At 35.7% G+C, this 23,002-nt stretch overlaps 1 protein-coding gene across 1 annotated transcript; it reads left to right on the forward strand.

The window, feature by feature from the left end:
* The first annotated feature begins 6,693 nt into the window (after positions 1 to 6,693).
* Positions 6,694 to 22,771, forward strand: LOC133305129 (uncharacterized). Its single transcript, XM_061505266.1, has 14 exons — positions 6,694 to 6,858; positions 9,124 to 9,235; positions 10,361 to 10,473; positions 10,848 to 10,970; positions 11,064 to 11,269; positions 11,740 to 11,815; positions 12,366 to 12,452; positions 12,570 to 12,650; positions 12,733 to 12,765; positions 12,956 to 13,009; positions 13,146 to 13,187; positions 16,741 to 16,819; positions 16,897 to 16,967; positions 22,427 to 22,771. Exons 1-14 carry the CDS (start codon positions 6,694 to 6,696, stop codon positions 22,481 to 22,483), a joined length of 1,299 nt encoding a protein of 432 aa, XP_061361250.1. The 3' UTR covers positions 22,484 to 22,771.
* Positions 22,772 to 23,002: the final 231 nt, after the last annotated feature.

The following is a 23,002-nucleotide window of genomic DNA, read 5'->3' on the forward strand; positions in this document are numbered from 1 at the left end:
AGTATCATCAGTGATAGGGACCTGAAGTTCACATCTCGGTTCTGGGAGGCGATGCAGGGAGCTTTTGGTACTCAGTTGAGATTGAGTACAGCCTATCACCCTCAGACTGATGGACAGACTGAGCGGACTATCCAGACCTTGGAGAACATGTTGCGGGCTTGCACGTTGGAGCAGGACTCGGCATGGGATAGGTACCTTCCATTGGTGGAGTTTTCGTATAACAACAGTTTCCATGCTAGCCTGGGCATGGCACCCTACGAGGCGCTCTACGATAGGAGGTGTTGTACACCTACCTGCTGGTCTGAGGTTAGAGATCGTGAGTTGTTTGGCTTGGACTTTGTCCAATATACCACCCTGCAGATCCAGATGATCAGGGAAAAGCTGAAGCATGCGCAGAATTGCCAGAAGAGTTACTACGATGTCAAGCATCGTCCACTGGAGTTCAGTGAGGGTGAGCACGTGTTTGTGAGACTTTCACCTGTCACCGGTGTTGGACGGGCACTCGGAGTGAAGAAGTTGAGCCCGCAGTTTATTGGGCCATACCGGATTCTTGGTAGAGTAGGACCTGTTGCCTACCGACTTGGCTTGCCTCCGAACTTGGCCAACATCCACGACGTGTTTCACGTGTCTCAACTTTGCAAGTATGTAGCGGATCCTTCGCACGTGGTGCAACCAGATGATGTGGAGGTTCGGGAGAACTTGAAAACTCCAGCCGGACCACTCAAGATCCTCGATCGTGGCGAGAAGCAGCTTAGGAGCAAGATCATTCCGATGGTCAAAGTGCAATGGTCAGGAAGGACTCCGAGGAGTGTACCTGAGAGCGAGAGGATGAGCTTCTCCGGCAGTATCCCGACTTTCGAGACAGGTATATTCTGATTTTGAGGGCAAAATCCTAAAAAGGTGGGGTGAATGTAAGAACCCGCACCGTTAATTAAGGAAATTAATCAGTTAATTATGTGAAATTAGGAAATAATTCCATAATTTACCTTAAAAATTATTATGAAGCTCTAAAAATTATAGTAAGTGATTCAGAAGGCTGAAAGTCGTTTTTCAGAAGAAAAGTACAGATATCGGTTCTGCTAGTCGGTATAAATGCGTACCGAAAAAGTATCCTGGAAAATTATAATAAGTGCATAATAATTACTAGAATAATATGTAGGACTTGTAAAACGAGTTTCAAGTCAAAATAATGAGAACTGGCGCCAGAAACTGGTACTGGCTATGAAAAACGCGTACCAGAAAGGTGCTCCGAAAATTATAAGAAAAATATGATAATTCTTGTAAAATTGAGTAGGCTAAGAATCCAAAGTTTGGGATTAATATACTAAGCATAGCAATTAAAGTTAATACTGTGTGTTAATTGGTTAAGTGACTATATAAGCCTAGTGCACATGATCCTAGGTCATAAATTACTGCCTTCTACGTGAGTTTTGCTGAGTCTTGAGTCAGCCACCATCTTGCCACCTTCTCCTCCATTGTTGTGAGACAAGGAGCTTCCTTTCTCCTTGGTTCCTTCTCCAAAACACCTTGGGTGAGTGGGAAATATTTGGGTGAGCGTGTGGTGAGCTCCATTTCTGAGTTGGTGGGCTGTCTTGAGGGCCTTTGGGTGCTGAATTTGGGAGTTGTTGTAGTTGAGCCAGGGTCATGGTATTTTGAGGTCCAAGTGGTGACCTTTGGTGTGAAAGAACCAATCTCTGTGAAGGCATTTTCATGCACCCTTGAAGTCAGTACCTTGGAGCTGTTGTGTGAGCTCTAAAAGCACCCATTTTGCTGAGTTTTAGCTTTGGTAAGTTGTACCAACCTTGGTCTTGAGTTTGTTGCTTAAAGATGGTGTCTTGGTATGTTTAATGAGTTAAACAAGTAACCAACTGTCATATGAACCTCAATGAACCTTAAGATGCATGTTTAAGCTTCTGAAAGTGTTAAAAATGAAACCTTGGAAGGATATCTTCGCGAAGTGCAGAAACTGCATTCTGTCGCGAAATATCCGGATATTTGTCGTGGAATATCCGGATATTGATATCCGGATATGGGGATCTGGATATCCGGATATTGCCAGAGTGATATCCGGATTGGATATCCGGATATTGCCTGTGAGATATCCAGATATTGGATATCCCGATATGTCCCTGAGGAATATCCGAATATTCTGGGTTTGCGAGGAGCAGTAGCGTATTGTTCATCCAGAACTGATCTATGGGTTTGTGGACCCTAGTTTGAGGAAGTTGAACTTCTGTAATTAATTAATGTAAGTCAGAATCATATGATTAAGGGTTTATGGCTTGTGTGAAGCCTTAAGACGTAAAACGTAATGGAAAGACGTTGTCTTAATATTTTATGCTTGTAGTGCATGTTTATTGATATATTATTGGTCCATAACAGATTGTGAATCTGCTGTGTTTGGACTTTGAGCTGTGGACTCTTGGCTTTGGGTGTTAGCTTGCAAGGTAAGCTTTTGTGTCCTCGGTTTAGCCATGTTGTGGTTCCACCATGTCCCATGGGGGTATGGTTATATGCATACTGTGATACATGCTTTTGATATATGAAATGCTGTTGAGCTTTATGTGTTAATGGCTTTTAATATGCATGTGTTGTTCCAACTTGACGGTAACCTGAGTATGTGGCGTTATACAAGACGGTGATCCGGGGTGGATGCAAGTAGCATCTTGCACTTATTGTGGGTAATAGACGTATACTTATTCCTGCATTTCTCTGGCCAGTAGAATAGTCTTGACACACATGACATGATTATCTGCTGCATTGCACTGTTTTAGAAATGATATTGATGAACTGCTTTTTAAACTTATATTGCACATGTAAGTGAGCTTGGGGTGGAAGACCCTTGAGGACCCCTTGTTTTACTGAGATTTCTTGTTTAGAGATCTCACCCCACGTTTGGGGAATGCTTATTTCAGGTTCAGGTAGTATGGTGACTGATGCCTCTGGCGGCAGGAGGCCAGAGCTTAGTTGATGATTTTACTGCTTAATTGCTAGCATGACTGGACTGGATGCTGTTTATGTTTTCCGCATTATTATTATGTTGTTGATGTTGAGACTTATGTTGGGCTTTGTTGCCTTATTTGGGTGAGCATGGGAGTTGTCCATGCCACTATGTTGTTAGTACCTTTGAGTTGAGTTGTATAAACTGATAGTTGGTTCGGTCTACGTGTTGTAGTTCCGTAACTAGAGACATACATTATGTTGTTTTAATTAATGAGGTATTTCAGTTAGCTGTTTTATTGCAATTGCATAAAGGTGATGTTTTATTAATTGATTAATAAGCAAGTTGGTAATGATAATGACTTCATAATTGAAAAGAAAAAGATATTCCGCATTTTTAATTAAGCGCAGCTTAATACGATAGTATGATAACATTACCAGATATATACGGGGTGTTACAGTCTGTATGACAATGGTATAAAAGCCAGGTTGAGCTCTAGCTAGCCTGGTGATTGGCTAGGAAATGGGTTGAGTACCTGGGCCCTGGGGTACTTGGTTGAGAAGAAATATACCAATGTTAGGTATCACACTTGAGAGGGAGATTGTTGGAATATTCAAATGTGATGAGTCCCACAATTGTTGGTAATGGGCTAAGTGAAGTGGATGAATTTATGAAACCAATGCCTTAAGGTTTTGGGTTATGACATGATGTCGGATCCACTTGATCTGATTCCTCTAGTTTAGCCCATTGGTAGTGAATCCCCCGTAGGGCTGTGCGTGGGTCAGGTCGGATCAGGTTTTTGTCCGACTTGACCCAACTTGGTTTTTATACGTCAGGTATTTTGACCCGACCCGCTTTAATTTGATCCAAGTCAGGTCTGACTTGGTTTGGATTTTGTTGAACTAGTTCAGAACTGGATCGGATCTGACCTGACTTGGTTTCTGAAGTGGGTCTAACTTGGTTTCTGAAGTGGGTCAAATCTGACCTGACCCGTTTTTGACTTGGTTTCCTCACAAAATTTCTACATTGCAAATGACGAGAATTTCGTCACAAAATTATTTTTTCGTCAGAATACTTTTTGTCGAAAAGCAACGAAATTTTTTTTCTAATGAAAATTTTTACAAAAATAAATTTTCTATCGAAATTTAGTTTTCGTCAAAAGTTTTGACCAAAATGATTTTCTTCCATCAAATGTTTTAAACGAAAAAAAAAATCTATCAAAAATTTTGACAGAATGTTTTTCGTTCAAAATTTCAATGGGAATGTGTTCTGACGAAAATCTCAACGGAAATTTTTTCGAGAAAAATATTTCATTTGAAACTTTCGACGAAATTTAGATTTTCTAAAGAATTTTGACCGAATATTTTTTCCATCAAAATTTTTTATCGAATTTTTTTTTTACAGAAATGTGTTCCGTAGAAATTTTTGATAGAAATATTTTTATCAAAAAACTTGACGAAAATATTTAGTTGTAAATTTTCGATGGAAATGTGTTTCGCTAAAAATTTCGACGATTTTTTTTTTTGTCAAAAAGTTTAACGAAAATTTTTTCGTCTAAAACTTTCGCCAAAATTTAAAATCTGTAAAGAATTTTGATGAAATTTTTTTCCGTCAAATTTTTTCGATGGAAATGTGTTTCGTCCAAATTTTCGATGGAAATTGTTTTGAGGGAAATGTTTCATTCGAAACTTTCGACGAAATTTAGATTCTCTAAAGAATTTTGACAGAATATTTTTTTCGTCAAAATTTTTATCGAAATATTTTCTGTCAAAAATTTTTACGAAATTATTTTACAGAAATGTGTTCCGTTGAAAATTTTGATAGAAATATTTTCTATCAAAAAACTTGACAAAATATTTAGTCGAAAATTTTCGATAGAAATATTTTTCGCTAAAAATTTTGACGAATTTTTTTTTTGTCTAAAAGTTTAAGGAAATGTTTCCGTTGAAATTCGAAATCTGTAAAGAATTTTGTTGAAATTTTTTTCCGTCAAAAAATTTCAATGGAAATGTGTTTCGTCGAAATTTTTGATGAATATATTTTTTTGTGAAATATTTTGACGAAATTTATATTCTGTAAAAAAATTTGACAAAAAAATGTTCCGTCAAATTTTTTAGAGAAATGTTTTTAGTCACAAATTTTGATGAAAATATTTTTCGTCAAAAAATTTTGCTAAAATTTTTTATGGAAATTTTTTTCGTAAAAAATTTTGACGTAATTATTTTATGTTAAAACTTTTCTATTGTGATTTTCTTTTTCTTTTTTCATATAATGGGTATGGGTCAAGTTTTGGGTCAATGGATCAATATTAAAACAATTCAGGTCTAAAACTGACACAAATAAAAGTGGGTCAATATTTAAATCAGTTCAAAAAATATAGATATTTATGGGTTAGGTCAAGGTCGAGTCAAAGGCAGGGCAAGTGAACCAGTTTTTTTGCACACCCCTAATCCCTCGCCACATGCTCTTCTTGAGTAAGCTGACACTTGGCTTAGCTCATCTTGAAGCAACAATTTTACAATCAAGGCCTTTACGATCTAATATACAAAAAGGTTATATTACTCTCATGTTGCATAAGATAATATAACTTCCTACACACTCATCGATTTCTGTGTTTCTCTTTTTTCTTTTTTTCTTTTTTAATAAACAATGGGACCCACTACATGATTGTATCTACAACATGAGATAATATATCTCCTATTACATAAGAGTAATAAAACCCTATACAAAAAGCTAAGTACGGTTTTCAGCTTATGTGTGGCTTGATTTTGTCATGGTGTATTGCTTGGTGTCGGAAAACAACGAGAAAAATGCATAATACAATTAGAGCCAAAGCCATCGTAAAGATTTTCCAAAACTATGATCTGAACAGCTCAAGGAACGTCTGCAATGTAGCCTAGGAAACTCAATCCCTTCTTGAATGTCCATATTAAAACTATGATTTGGGGAAATTGGTAATTTTGACTGTATTGACTTAGCTGAGTGGGCTGATATACAGACTTGGTGGTGTAAAAAATGTACAATGAGCCACGTGTACACTTACCAAACTGGCTAACGACTCTTAACAAAAACTTAACTAAAAGTAAACTACTTAATTTAGCTGAGCTATTATCAAGCTATATACAGTAATAACTAATAATCCATAAATTAACCCTGAGTTTCACTAGCCATGAGATGAGTTTGGCCCACTTGGACGTTGTCTGCCTGTTGAAAAATGGTTTGCATAAAACTTGCACGCTTCAAGGGGTAAGTTAATGCTGGCTATTTGTATTATCTTAGAAGCTACGCATTCCTATATATTTGTCAATATATATAGTTTTCACAAGTTAAAACTTAACAAAGAATAAAAAATAAAAAATAGAGGTTCAACTATGCGGCTAAAAATCGTCTCACTGTCACTGATCAGTGTATCGAAATAAAAGGCCTTCAGAGCAAAAGCAGTATATAACTTCAGTCCTTTTTACTTATTAACCTCTTGCTGTCACCGTGTTACTTGTTGACATGCACAATTGCGATATGTTACGTAAAGCAATCGCAAGAGTACACTACACTTGCTCTTATGATTAGCTTGAGAGGTCCTACTCATATATATATATATACATACGGTGCTTCTAAGTGAATATTGCTTATATGTAGAGAGAACGGTGGCTTTCCTTGTAAGACAGTTAGTATCTTACTGAGAATTCTAGCTATAGCTCTTTGTCAAAAATCCAAATCAGGAAGCCGAGAGAGCAAAAGTAAGAGGGAGAATTATGGACAAGTTGAATGGATTGAGTCATCTCTTCATGACTGTCTTTCTTCATAACTTCTCGTCACACATGGTGATACCAGCCATCACTGATGTCACAATGGCTGCGCTTTGTCCCGGAAAAGATGAATGCTCACTTGCCATCTACCTCACTGGTTTTCAACAAGCGGTGAGTTCCAGCAATATTGTATACAAGTAAACTCTACCTTCTTCACTCATTTTGCTTTCTATGATCTGGGGTTTGTTCCTTATTTTGGAAATCGACTAATCAGTGATTAGGTATATATTATATTGAGTGTAAGTGGGATTGGAATATGTTGTTACTTGTTAGAAACTTTAAGCTTTTAATCTAAACTTATTTTTCTTTTTCTTGGAGAATCTGAACTGCTTGTTTTACAACTTCTAATTAATAAGCATTAATAAAATTACAAAGGAACAAATAAGAACTGTTATTGAACAAATAAAACCACTTATCTTGATATACAAAAAAGTCCACTTACCTTGACATTTGGCAACAAATTTAGTGTATATGCTTTTATTAAGTTTTTCCATATGTGGATATTTATATAATTCGACTTAAAAAAGTTTTAATGCAACATGCATATTTCTGCTAATCGATTTTTTTTTTTTTTTTAATCGATTTTATTCTTTGGAAAAATAACTTAGTAATCGACTAAAGTCTCTCATTTTCTCTTGACTTAGCAGTGTTATTTGCACACGGTGCACACACTTTAATAAATCATATATTTAATTTTATATTAGATTAATAAACATGAGATTTAATCCCCCCCCCCCCCAATATGATGCATTTTTGTATTGTAATTTCCTTGCATGTGATCGATAGAATATACATTGTAGCCGTGAGTTAAAATATTGTTAGTGGAATTAGCTTTTTAATTCATTTTTCCAATTGAATTATTGATTAAAAAAGTGTAATTAAATGAAATGTTTCATATGTATTTTATAATAAAGAATTCAACCCATATTTATTGTTTAATCAAATCAAATTTTTTATCACAATTAAACAAAGATTTATAACTATATACTATATTATTTAACTGTCACTGCTTGCTAGTTCTAGTGTCTCATAAAACATTTTATGATAAATAAATTTTATTTAATATATTTTTATTAAATTCAAATTGAATTTATTGATCAAACAATGATTGCTCCGTAGTCTTGGCCATATCCTATTATTTGGGATAAGTTAAACGTGATAACGTCCCAGCATCTATTTAGGTGAGACTGGTGAGTTAACTTGTCCCCATTCAACCAAAGAATTTCCTTCTGGTTTCGGTTGGCCCTCATTGTCTCTAACTTACAACCGTCACGGTTGGCCCACTGCTCAGCTGTTTGAGTGAGATGCATCGCAATGCTTTTTCCTGGAGTTTTCGTGGTTTTTCATACTTTTTCGACTGTCTTTGTTTTATATGGAGTCATGAGTTTTTATTTTGATCGACAAAACTTTTTTGATTGGGCCCAATGGAAAGATCAAACTAAAAAACAAAATGGCCCTGTTGAGCGCAAATGTGAACAGCTAAGTAGAGGACATACTTCAACACCCCAATGGCTCCACGTGAACATAGGCATTTAAAAATTAAATTTACCTATCTATTGTTGATCAAGAAATAAAATCATTCTATCATATTTTCCTTTTTTTTCATGTTTATACTCTAATAATCTAAGACAAGCTTTTCAATTATGATGTATAATATAGGAAACAAGCTCACAATCACATTTTATCTCATTATATGAAATCTAATGCGTTTTATTCGATCATTTGATTTTATTACAAATCAGCAGTTATCTTGTGTATTATATGAAAGTTTATAAAATTTAATTAAAATTTTAAAAGCATGTATTAAAAAACATTTGAGATAAATAATATTTGAAATTATAAATAAAATATACATAATAAATTTCAAATAATTTTAATTTTAAGAAAGAAAAGTTAAGAATGATATGTATTATTTTATAAAAAAATAGATTAAGAAATTAAGTTACTCTTAAAAAATTATTATCAAATATAATAATATATAAATATAAATTGTTTAATAATTAATTTAGATATCATATCTAATCTCATTTAAATTTTGAAGAAGCTCATACTAGAAACATGAGGAATTTAATCTCAAAGAAGATGAAAAAAATTGATAAAAAAATAAATAATGAATAAGTAATTTGAAAATTATGTTTGATGAATAATTAATTTAAGAGTATTAAAAAAACGACAGAAATGATGAATGCTTTTCAACAGTAAAATTGCGTGTATGATACTATGATGGAGAGTAAGAATTTAAAACCAAATTTCGTGTGCTAATCACTCTTTTCATTGCATTTGTTCCCTTTTAATTCTTGTATTATTGAATAATATCAATATGAGTATTTTATAACTTAGTCCGTGTGGGGGTGGGGCGAACTATGATTTGTGCAGATGATAGGACTAGGAACGCTTGTGATGATGCCGCTCTTGGGGAATCTGTCAGATAAGTATGGTAGAAAAGCCATTCTCACATTCCCTATGGCCCTCACAATTATCCCCACAGGTACTTCTGTGTTCAATTTGTTCCATAGTTCCATTGTTTTGTTTAAGGGAAATGTATGTATCATGTAACATGATTTAAAGTTGTTTTTTTACCCAAACAAAAACTTATGGGGTGTACAATTTTTTCTTTTCTCTTTCCTAAACTCACTTTCTCTTTCTTCTTTTATGTTTGTGTTGGAACAAACATTATTTTTCATATAACATTATACTAATATAACCCTTTGTTTAATTGGTCGCGATCGTGTTTTACAATAGTTTATTTATATATTTCTTTATTTCTTTTTTAAAAAAAATATAGCCTGCAATAGTTTTAATTTAATGTATTGTTAGATGAGGAGGTATGAATTTTCATTTCAATATATATATATATATAGGTAAATACAAGTCTCATGTTGTAGGAGACTTATTATCTTATGCTATAGACACAAAGCATGTGGGACCCACTCTTTTAAAAAAAAGTAAGTAAATAAATAAATGCTAGCACAACTTGTATGAGTAGAAGGGGATGTTATCTCATGTAACATGAGAAAAATATACCCCATATATATATATATAATGATTTTCTATAAAATATGAATTTTATTGACCCAACTCTTAAATTATAATTATTTATTTGTTTGATTACTTGTGTTATGAAAATTGAACAACAATAAAAATATAATCAAATAATTCTTATTTTCATATATTTTCTTATAAAAGTACAAATTATATAACAAAAATTAATATATTATTACTAAAAAATTATGAATTAATATAATATTTTATAAATATAATCTATATGATAAAAACTTTTAAACTGATGATAAGTATAAGATGAAGTTAATGAAATTGACTTATAATATTTTAAGATGAAGTTATTAAAAATAAAAATTGAATGATTTTAAAATATTTTTTACACACGTAATTATAAAATAAATTTTTCTCTTGTTCGACCAGAGCTTTTTAATATTATTATTTAATTACTTATGTTAACATATTATTATAAAATTTAAATTTTATAATTATTATAAAAGTTAAATATACTTAATACTTCAATATTATAAATTTAAATAATAATATATATTTTATATGTAGTTCAGGATTGATGATGATTGTTAAATGTTCGTGTCTGCTGGCTGTTTTACAGGCATATTAGCTTACAGCAGGACGACAAAATTCTTCTACGTGTACTACGTGTTTAAGATACTCATTGCCATGGTTTGCGACGGAAGCGTTCCTTGCCTGGCTTTAGCTTACGTGGTAAATTTCTCACTATTTTCCTCAAATAAAAATAGTGTGAAATTAATGAAATTTATTTGATGTGCAAAAAATATTATTATAATCCTATTTGAAAAGCAATAACTGTTTGTATCAATATTCTTTTTCACTCCGATTAGTTCCCACATATAAAGAGGACTGTAATGTAACTTTAAGATTTTAGTATGTAATTAATTTAATTTGATAACTAGTCAAAATATAGGTGTACATAAATTATATCTATTATTGTATTATTAATGTCACTAAATTCCTTTTATTTTTACTTTTTAATTAAAACATTAGAGGGTACTCGTCTAGGGTAGTGTGACCCCTATGTTTACTTTCCCTCCATTTTGTTTTCGTTTTCCATTTTTCAGGCAGATAACGTTACAGAAGCTCGGCGAGGCACTGCGTTTGGTATTCTTTCGGGGATAGGGTCCGCCGCGTTCGTCTGCGGCACACTATCAGCTCGATTCCTATCTACTGCCCTAACTTTTCAGGTGCTTATTACACATCTTTCATTCTCTTTTTTCTCTCTGATTATTGCATCTTCATCCCAATCTGTCTTATCAATTGTGTCTTCCTTTAATAAGGTTTCCACTCTTGTCGCGGTGATCGGAGCGTTGTACATGCGAATTTTCCTTCGGGATTCGGTCGTCGATGATAACCACCTTTATACCCCAATCATTTCAGAAGGAAAGCCCTCAATTGCTAAAATCGATGAAAAACCGAAAAGCAACTTGCAGCTGTTTAAAGCACTGTGTTCTTTGTTGGACCTTAACTCCTTCCTCAACAGTAGGTGGGGCAAATTTCCTTCCTCTACTCTGCTTTATTTATTTGTTTATTTATCCTTTCGTGCCGAATCCAGGAAAGTTTCCTTGCTTTTTCCGCACTAATGCACTATAAATAGGAAGGATTCAGGGGATAATAAAATTACCTACAAATAATTAATCTATCTTGATATCTTAAACTTTCATTTTAACTACATCGTTACTATGTATTAAAATTCGTGTAATTAGTAATTACTTTTTCGAATTACATACGATATGCTAAAACATCAGAACTCTTTTTCATCAAATAAATCTACTTCTATTTATTCGCATCGTGAAGACAGGTGTACGTATATCTTTCAACTTCTATACTTTTATTCAATGCAAGTTAAAAAGTAAGTATTCCTGATTTGATGATTATAGAATATTAATTGCATCTTGACAAACAGGTATTCTTGTTTTGTTTGTCATAATTGTACATGTACACTCAAATTTGCAGCTTGACTATTACCCAAGCAGCAATTGTTGCATTCTTCAGCAACCTTGCAGATGTTGGCCTTCATGGTTCAATGATGGTAATTTCTGATTTTCTCCCTCCTTGTATTTATTCTTTTGAATTTTTTATCCTGTTCAAGTTCTATCATATAGTCTAGATGTCATATGACATATATTTTACGTTGATCTATTTTGGTTTTTGAGGTTCAATTTTTGTAAAGGATTACACATTTTTATATCACTGCCAAAGCATGCATTGAAGCTTATTCATATTTTTTGGGTTTTGATAATGATGATACAAGCTTCCTTGTTGTTGAATCTGGTTCACTATGTTCAAACCAAATTTTCCAGTATCCAAGTGCTATTGTATTTTTATATCTTCAATCATAATACCTCTCTTGGCTGTTTCAAGCCATATATTGCTATAGGCTTCTGAATCTCTCTAAGCAGCAGTTTGCTGACCTTTAATTTCTTACATCTTTCAACTTTTTCTTTGAGGAGTATCCGAGTCCATCTGGAATTTATTATTACATCCTTTCTTTGGCAAGTTCATGATAAAACAGGATTTTTTTTTACATAAATTAAAACTTTGAAGTTTGGTCTGTGATAGCACATTTTCGTTTTGGGCAGTATTACTTAAAGGCTAGGTTTCATTTTGACAAGAATCAGTTTGCTGACTTGATGGTCATTTCTAACATTGCGGCGACTGTGTCGCAGGTAAATTTTGCATGGCTATATTTAAGTTGTAAACTGTACGGTTTGCCTTTTGTCCTGACATAAATATTCAGTTTCTTTCTTATTATTGTGAATCTAATTAAACATTGGTTGTCACAGCTTCTTCTTATGCCCATTTTGGCTCCTACTCTGGGTGAGGCAAGGCTGCTTTCAATTGGACTATTCTTTAACTGCATACATGTAAGCATTTTGCTTCTTGTGATATCATAAAAAAGTCACTCATTTGTGAAGTTCTAAATTAGCAATATGGATTGCAATGCAGATGTTCCTCTACAGCATAGCATGGTCCTCCTGGGTATGTCTTTTGATACTCTATTGCTAATTAAAAGTTTGTTTCTGTTAATTATTTTTCAGTATGTAGTATAATTACAAGTGAAACTTGCCGTAATTTCTTTAATTATTTGTGCCTGTATATGCTTGTAATATCCCTTTTCGCCCCCACCTCTTTTTACGTTGTATAATTGCTAACGTGTAAATGTTGACAGGTTCCTTATGCTGCTGCAATGTTCTCAATCTTGTTTGTTTTCTCACAGCCCTGTGTGAGTTCCTTTCCTCATTTTATCTTTCTAAGTTTCCATATTATCCTTTAAATGGATAATTTTATTTTTCGCCTGGCCCTCAATAAACTATTTGTTCAAAACATTATTTTGAGTAATTTATTTGTGCATTTTGCAGATGCGAAGTATTGTGTCTAAGCAAGTTGGTCCTCATGAGCAGGTATCATGTTAATAGTGCTGGTAACTTTTACGTGTGATGCACGAAAAATGGGGAACAAAATTTTTTTGCATAAAATAAGTTGATAGGATGATAAAGATAGGAGTACTATACTCAACAATGTTAACTGAAAAGTGATATTGATTTAATTTGAAGAAGACAAATATTTCATAATATGTCTTCTTTTTTTCTTTTTTCTTTTTCGTGTTTCTGTGTATATTTTATTTATTTTTAATGGGTGATTAAAATTTATACATTTGAAGAAATATATAGGATTTGAAATATGTTGCAAACTTTAAGGTTAAAGAAAGCCACTCTCTCTGGCTGTTAAGAAAAGCTTTCTCTTTATGAAATCTTTTCTTAATTCAAATAGTGCAAATATATTCTATAGATGTGATAATGTTGTCAAACATGAAGGAAGAGAAGTTACTTAGACTGCAGAATTATAAATGCTAATTGTCTGTTGTCTATAAATTATATAAAACTTATAATAAACTTAAAGGCATATAATTACTAAACAGTAAGTCTTGACATTTGTAATCGGCAATTCATAGCAGTAACACTTCAAATGATGTTGCAATTCCTTTTAGCTAAGAAATTATCAAGTGATAACTAACGCTGTCAATCAGAATTCTGTGTTTTGACTGGCTTTCTCCATATGGTTGTTGGGGCCTTGGAGGGTCAATATATCTTTTAAGCCAAGTCTTCTTCTTTTGGGTCACTCCTTTTGCATGGAGTCAATGTACATGAATGTTTCCTGCAAGAAAATGAGGTCAGTGGGACTATAGTAAATGATATTGTAACTTGTAACATATGTAGCTTTAAGTGTGGCATACAAACATTCTTGTGCACTGACACTTTCGTGCAATGTGCATGTAGCAGCAGCTAAATGAATTAGAATAAGTCTTTTTAACTGATTTTTTCTAGGTGGAAGGTGTTTAGATAAATGGAAAGTTGTTAAAAATATTAACAGAATATGTGATGTGGTGAATAATATTTAGGGAAAAGTTCACCAATGCCCCTATGGTTTACTTCAGAATCACCTATGTCCCTATGATTTTATTTTTATCACATATGCCCCTGTGGTTTGCAAAAGGTAAAACCATCATATCCTTTTGCTTAACACTGTTAAATATAACTTTACTCTTCCAATTTCGCCCCTGAAAACATTATTTAATAAAACAAATCTTAGATTCATGAGAGCTTGGAAAGTACCAGAATTTTATCAAATGCATAAAAGTCTCCTTAAAGCTACTTGAAATTCTTTTTCACGGCCAACCTTTGCCTAAAAAAAATTGTCCAGTTTATTAATTTGCATTGCCATCTTCTTTTTATGCTTATCTTGGAGAAGAAAACAAAGGAGCACATTGGTCTTTAGATTCTATAGCTTAATGCTTACCAGCCATCTTGGAGACTCAGGGATAAAGCACAAACCAATCAACAAGCAAATGCAAGGCACTAGCCCTTCAACGTTCAAACCAAGAACAGTTAGACCTTTTTCTCCATAATTTTTTACACCCTAGGCAACAATTCAAAATTAATGTTATCACTTACCTGCTAGTGCCAATTATCTCCAACTTATGACACTTCCCATTAAGAATGAGACTGATGCTCCAATAACAATCATAAGCTGCAAATCAATCAGAGTCAATGCCAAATTCAACTCAATGATACTCAACTTTTAATCAAAGAACAAAATACAATATACCCAAAAAAAATAAGAACAAAATACAATAATTCTTAATATTCCCTCACCTGATTTGTTGTTGCAAGTCCTCGTCGTAGATTATTGGGTGCTACTTTCTGCTATATATACTGGAACCTGTTCCATTTTGCTGATTTTTATTAGAAATATTATATAGTAGATGCCACATGTAAATATAATCAAGTAAGTTAAACGGCATGCGCTTAAACTTTCTAAATGAAAAATAAACAAAAGTTTCATGGTTATCAATTAGTTACCACGTATGAGATAACTCTAATTCCATATCCTGTACAAAATCTTCCCAAGTCAAGTGAGTAAGAACTCTGCAGTATAGATAGAATAACATAAGTGAACCTATTTTTTATTTTGGCACAACTTTTCTTATGCATCTGATGAAATTCTGGTACTTTCCAAGCTCTCATGAATCTAAGATTTATTTTATTAAATAATGTTTTCAGGGGTGAAATTGAAAGAGTAAAGTTATATTTAACAGTTTTAAGCAAAAGAATATGATAGTTTTACCTTTTGCAAACCACAGGGGCATATGTGATAAAAATCAAACCATAGGGGCATAGGTGATTCTGAAGTAAACCACAGGGGCATTGGTGAACTTTTCTCTAATATTTATAGAGTACCGTACAACATTAACAAAAAACAAAAAACAAAAACAAAAGATGTTATTGTGTAAACTATAACTTAAAAGATACCACATTGGCTGTAGAAGTGGAATGAGAGGCATCTCATCATCAATTCTTTTCGAAAGTGTGCTAGCTTGAATTTGGCTTATTAACATTAAATTGGTAAATGAGGTCTTGAGAAGAAATTTTTTCTTCAGCAGTGGTTCCAATTTAGCTAGTATTTATTTTCTTTATCCTTAATGATAGAAAGGCTTGCAATAATTTGAGTTTTGTTCCATTTAAGAGGTAGAGTCAAATTTCAATTTGCAGATAGAGTATTGTGTCGAAACAAGTTGGTCCCTATGAGCTGGTATCATGTTAATAGTTTGATGTGAGGGCGTAGCTAATAGTATGATTTATAGCTCTTTGCTCTTCATTTATGGGTATTGTGTTAATAGTAAAATTTAGGGCTGTAGTTATGCAATTCATATGAATTATTTTTTCTTTACTGTTCTTAGAGTTGGCATGTAAATCAAATTCAAATGGTACCCAAGAACACACTTAAGAGGCAGACATGAGCTAAAATGCACGGACACGGGTTTCTTTTGAAAATTTACGTGTTGGACACCGACACGTTCAAACACGCGGTCAACGTTCCGACACGCTCTGACACGTGTTTCCGACACGCGGTCAACTTTTTTCGACACACAGTCAACGCTCCGACACACATCCAACATGTTTTTTTTTTTTGTTTTTTTAAGGTCTATATTTTATTTTATTAACTAAAAATGAAAAATTAATTTATAAGTCAATTTTTTTTCGGTTATGGAATTTGACATAAAAAATTAACAAGGTATGAAAAATTACTTTTGCTTTATATTTATGTTATGGAATTTGAACATTTGATTGATTATATGACTTATTATGGACTGTTTTATGTATTAAATATAAATTATATTATATATATTAAAAATATTATTTAATATCAAAACGTGTCTTAACGTGTCGAAATATGACATTTTTTAGAATTAACGTGTCGGCGTGTCGTATCGTGTCGTGTCCCGTGTCGGTCAGTGCATCATAGGACATGAGTACAATTTACTTAACTTTTGATGGAGGAAAAAATAGCTTAGTTTTGCATAATAGAGTGCTCTTTGTTTATTCAGTTTCCAATTTTTGATAGACAGGTCCAAGTCTGTTCAGTTCAATTTTTTTTTCTCTTATCTTCTTTCAGGGAAGGGCTCAAGGTTGCATCTCAGGCATATGTTCAGTTGCACATATTGTTTCTCCATTGGCTTTCTCTCCATTAACGGGTGAGAAGAATGTCCTTTTGCTGTATTAGGTTCAGATTACCACTCAAATTTATTAATAAACACTCCTCATTTTTCAGCTCTCTTCCTATCTGAAAGGGCCCCTTTTAATTTTCCTGGCTTCAGCATAATGTGCATAGGATTTGCTTCGGTAAGAACTTAACTTTAATTGAAGCGCTCTATTCTTTTTTGTGTGTGTGTGATATTGGAGTCCAGATTTCTGTTGTTCTCCTTGTCTCGGCGAATCTCCATGATTAAATGCCAACTGTGATGGATATTTTGACTGGATGTGGATAGTAATTACTATAGGTCTGGTATAGAGTTGAACTGTGGCGATCCATTCACAGAATACAGGAACACCTCATGAAAGTAGCTTTATAATGTTCTTCTGGTGTTGGATTTTTTAATTTTCCAACAAAGGCCAAGACTGGACCATAGATAGTTATCAATACTAATAGGTAAACTAGATTATATGCCTCAGTACTTTCTGGTTGTACATACAATACAATTCTCGATCTAACTCATCTGAGTGAGGTTCTGCCACTTTGACATTTATTAATGCAAGCTAGGAGGCTTCTATTTTATTTTGTTTCCGTATCCAAAGCTTCTGTTCTATGTATTCTTATAATTTTTGAAGCACACTTTGGCCAGATTTACTTTATTTTTATGTGTTTCCGTATATATCTTCGCTGACTTTTATTTTTATATTGTTCTCTGTATGATTCTGTCATGTCTTGCAGATGGTATCTTTTTTTTTGTTGAAAGATACGGAATTAACTTAAAAACGGTTACAAAGTCTTGGGCTAGTGGTGCCCATACAATCCCTATTTAAGAAAATGCAGCAGTCAGTGGGAGGTTCGTGTAAGACATGCATATCCCAGTCGCTCCAATTGCTGCCGTGGGAGGCTAGCCAGTCTGCCACCTTGTTCCCTTCTCTTAACGTATGACTCAACTTGGTGGACCAGTTCCTCTGTAAATAGTAATTTATACGTCTAACCAAGGGGGCTGATGGGTGGCATGAGTCACAGCCCTCCATAATCAGGTTAATGGCCACTAAAGAGTCCCCTTCGATCCAGATGCTTCTGCAACCGATGTCCCATGCTAAATGGATGCGACATAGGAGGCCCCAAAGTTCAGCTCTCAGGGGAGATCCTTTTCCCAAATTTCTGCTGAAGCCAGTGATCCATTTTCCGGAATCGTCTCTGATGACTCCACCGCAGCTGGATTGTTCGCCTCCTCTCGTACTAGATCCATCAACATTCAGTTTCATCCAGCCATCGGGTGGGAAGGTCCAGCATATAAATTTTTCCACTTTCTCACGTCTGCATGACCGTAAGAATCCCATCTTAGTTTGCGCCTCGTTTAGGTTGGTAGCGTAGATCTTGACACTCCTAATCAAGGCTGATTGGTTCTGGTCTTTCTGGTTGAATACAAGTTCATTTCTGGCTTTCCATATGGACCAAGTGGCAATTCCAAAAATCTGACTCCAATTCCAATGAGATTCGAAAACTTTCTTGATCTTCAGGTTGGACTGCACCCAGTCCGTGGTGTTAGATTCAAAGAAGTTGGGAATATGAAAATTTCGGAGGAGGCAGAGCCAAACTTCTTTACTCCAATAGCAGTCCCTTAGAGTATGAATCACATCTTCAGGCTCACGATTACATCTGGGGCAGAGGGCACAGGTAGTGAGATTTCTTTTGGCTCTAGCCATATTAGTAAGTAAGTAGCCTCCTAAGACTTTCCAAAGAAACATTTGTATGCGGGCGGGACCCTGCCATCTCCACGGGACAACATCGAAGCCAACCTGCGGAAGATTTTGGCCCTGGAGGGATTCATAAGCGGACTTGACTGAGAAAGTTCCATCACCAGTTAGCCCCCATATAACTAAATCGTGACCCTCATGAGGCAAAGGTGGCATGATGTTTCCTATGGCTTTACAGGATTGTTCCGAGACAAATTGGTTGATTAGGTCCCAGTTCCAGTCACCATCATTGTTCACAAATTTATCTACTGTCCAATCCTGAATTTCTGGTGGAATGTCGATCGAATCTCTGGGGTTAACACCTTCACTCTTGATGAGCCAACGGTCTTTCCAGAAAAGGGTGTTTGAACCACTTCCAAGTTGGATCCTAGAATCCATTACCACCTGGGGCCACACCTTCACAATACCTCTCCAGAGATTGGAGGCCTGTCTCTTGTGGTTTATGTCGGGAATCAGTCCTTCCCTTATCCCATACTTACTCCTGAGGACTTGTGCCCATAGGCTGTGCTTCCGAGTTAAGATGCCATGTCCAACTTTCATAAGAAGAGCTTGGTTCATACTCCTCATGTTTCTTATCCCTAGCCCTCCATTATTCTTGTTCTGACAGATGCGATTCCAAGCTACGAGGTGGATTTTTTTCTTGTCGTTGCTAGAACCCCACAAGAAATCCCGTGAACGCTTCTCAATTTCGTCGCAGGTTCTGGCAGGCAAGAGGCAAGATTGCATGGTGTATGTTGGGATGGATGATAGCACAGAATGTACCAATGTTGTCCTTCCCGCCATTGAAAGTGAGCCTCTTTTCCAGTTGGACAGCTTAGCATCCAGCTTGTTAAGGATGTAATTAAAGTGACTTGCACTAGAGCGACCATGCATGAGAGGTATGCCCAGGTATTTACCAAGGTTGGCAGTCATAGGAAATCCCAGCTTCTGGGTAATCTCAGTTGCTCTAGAGTGATGGACGTTGTTTGAGAAGAAGACTCTGGATTTGTCAGTGCTTATTTTCTGCCCCGAAGCTTGACAAAAACACGCCAGGATCCTCTCAATAATCGTTGCTTGTTCTAGAGATGCTTCTGCAAAGAGAAGCAAATCGTCAGCGAAAAAAAGATGGCTGATGGGAGGACCGTCCTTTTTTAATATCACAGGCTTCCAGCTTTTATTTTGTAACGCATGCGAGATGAGGTGGGCTAGACGCTCAATGCACAAAACGAAAAGATAGGGAGATAGGGGATCTCCTTGTCTGATCCCCTGAGTTGGATGGAACTCCCTAGTTGTTGAGCCTTCCCAAAAAACATTCAAGGAAGAATTAGAGACCGTTTCCATTATCATCTTCACTGCATCAGTGGGCAGACCAGCTTCCAGTAATGAAAGGTTGAGGAAATCCCAGTTGATCTTGTCGTAGGCTTTCTCAAGGTCAACCTTGATGGCCATCCACCCCTTTTGGCCCTTCTTAATGTTCATGGAATGAATGATCTCTTGGCCGATTATTATGTTATCCGTACTGTTCCTCCCTTTAATGAAGCTGCACTGGTTAGGGAGAATAAGGGAACTGAGGTGAGGTCTTAGTCGGTTAGCCAAGATCTTGGAGACAGCCTTTGAAATGACATTGCATAGACTTATGGGGCGGAGTTTCTTAACAGAATCTGGATTCTCAACTTTTGGAATGAGGCAAAGCAAGGCCTTATTAAAAGGGCGAAGCTTACTCGGATCAGCAAAAATATCTTTGATGAGACTGCAAACAGATTGGCCTATGATGTTCCACTGGGACTGAAAGAAGATGGCATGTAAACCATCGGGTCCCGGGGCTTTGTAGGGGTTCATGCAGGAGAAGACATGTTTGATTTCCAAATCCGACGGTATGGAGTGCAACTGATGAAAAGAGGGGCTGGTGATCTTTGGAAAACACCCAGAAATAGGAAAGGGAGTAATATTACTTCCTTCATTGGTGTACACCTTCTCAAAGAATCCTATAACCATATTTTTCAAGGCTTAAGGTTCTCCTATCCAATTGTCATCCTCGTCCTTCAGTGTCAATATTTTGTTTCTGCGCTTCCTGGTCATAGTAGCAGCGTGGTAGAATTTCGTATTTCTATCACCGTTGGTCAACCATTCAGACCTTGATTTTTGAAACCAGGTAACTTCCTCTTGAAGATAAATTATATTCAGTTCATCCCAGAGTTTTCTTTGTAGGACCTCTAGGGCATTGGTGGGGTGATTATGCAGTTCCATATCGAGACCAGCTATACGAGCATGGAGTCGATTTTTTTTCATAAGATGGGCTTTGAAGCAATTGTTGGGCCACCATTTTGCTTGCTGATGGAACTTATTCTGAGCTGTACCCCACGAGGCATTATCGGACCAACAGTCCCGAATAATATCTTCAAAACCATCGTTGGCTAACCAGGCAACCAAAAACCGAAACGGTCTATGGACGGTATCAGGGAGTGTTTGTCTTCCTTCCCAAACTAAAATAGGTCTGTGGTCAGAACTAAAATGGGGAAGATGGAGGACATGTCTGTTGGAAAAGGAATACGTCCAGCTTTCATTAGAGATGGCTCGATCCAACCTTTCACGTAAGTTGTTACGTTTCCAGGTGAACTGGGGGCCTTTAAATCCCAGATCAGAAAGGGCACACTCACTTATGCAGTTACGAAAATCTGAGATACTGCTATGACAGGCAACATTCCCCCCAACTTTCTCGTTATCAGTCAGTATGGCATTAAAATCCCCTAGGACGATCCAAGCTCCCTCCACACCGTGACTGATGGCAATAAGGTCATCCCAGAGACTTTTCCTTTCCATGCGTCTAGGATAGCCATAGACGAAGGTAGCATATTCTGTTAATGTGGAATGAAGCCATTTAAGAGTCACGTGGGTGAATTGGCGGTTAAAAGCCAGAACATCAACGTCCACTGCCCCTGGGTCCCAGAGGACCCAAATACCCCCAGAGAAGCCTATGGCTTCATTGATGTGGTAACCTTGTAACCCTATTTGTTTTATTTTTCTCTCAGCAGTGGGCCCACTGATATGAACCTCTGTTAACGCCAGCACCTTAATATCAAATTTTTTTAACATATCTCTGACAAGAGAAACAAAACCTTTTTTGCTTGCCCCACGACAGTTCCATGCACAGATATTCATTAATAACATTAACAACAAAAAGGTGGGGTAGAGGGACCAAGGTCCTTTCATTGGAGGCTAAGGGGCATACCTGCCCCTTGTAGGATGCTGTCGTTAATCTCTTTAGCTAGATGAGGGTTTTCTTGATAATATCTTCTCATCAGCTCCAAAGCGTCTGGTTGTTTCTTGGTGACAGGAGTGTTTGCCTCAATCGTGTTAACTCTTGACCCTGCAAAATCTGTAATCTCCTTGCTTGTCGCAGCATCAGACCTTAACTGACCTTCTCCCAGGTCAACTTCTACTATGCTCTTGCCTTTATGCGCATGTTGACTCTTTTGGTAGCCTGCCTTTTCTGCCTTGTCCCCCTTATCGAGGTTATCAGCCTTTTTGACGGTCGAAGGTAGATTACCCTTTTTATGAAAGGACTTTGCAGTATTGTTCTGCCCCTGCTGTACTTCTCCATTTCTATTACCAGCATCCATCCTTGGTGGAATAGCCTCTTTTCTGACTCCTTGGGATACTGCCGTTTTACCTGTACCCGTAGGTGCAGAGTTATGTACGGTAGTTCTGTGTTTGGTCCCTTTCAGCTCCAAAGCTTCTGTTCTACGTATTCTTATAATTTTTGAAGCACACTTTGGCCAGATTTACTTTATTTTTATGTGTTTCCGTATATATCTTCGCTGACTTTTATTTTTATATTGTTCTCTGTATGATTCTGTCATGTCTTGCAGATGGTATCTTTTGTTCAGAGTATGATGCTTAGAGTGGTTCCTCCCATTTTGAGTTAGACGCACATAAATTGATTGGAGCCCTAATTTTAAAGATCTTGAATATTTCCTCAAAGTGGAACCGTTCCTCATCTATCCAAGTTTTGCCTTCAGCAGTGCTTTTGATGAGGAAACGTGTTGAAGAAGTCTATTCCTAGAAGTAGATATTTAATAAGCTTTCACACTTTAATACTACATGGCATTCCGTTTCTTTGTCTGTCCGTCTGGGCTTTAGATCAAAATATACAAAGCTAAATTTTGATTTTTATGTGCATTGCCATTTTGTTATGTTGTTGGCTGTTGCAATTTGGAAATAGTTATAAAGATGTGGAAGTGCAATATAATGTTTCTGAATGATTTTTGGATAGTCAAATAATTAACCCTAGCATGTAGTTGTTAAACATAGTTCTCCTTTTAAATACTGGCAGGTGCCAGCATAGCGTTGACCTTCATCTGAATCCGCGCCGCACAACAAAAGAAATTAAACTGTCACTATAAAGTAGCTTTCGTTAATATTTTAATATACTATTATTTGTTTTT

The sequence above is a fragment of the Gastrolobium bilobum genome, unplaced genomic scaffold, assembly GCF_033153095.1.
Source record: "Gastrolobium bilobum isolate Gb01-03AN ecotype WA unplaced genomic scaffold, APGP_CSIRO_Gbil_v1 utg54600, whole genome shotgun sequence".
Taxonomy (NCBI): domain Eukaryota; kingdom Viridiplantae; phylum Streptophyta; class Magnoliopsida; order Fabales; family Fabaceae; genus Gastrolobium; species Gastrolobium bilobum.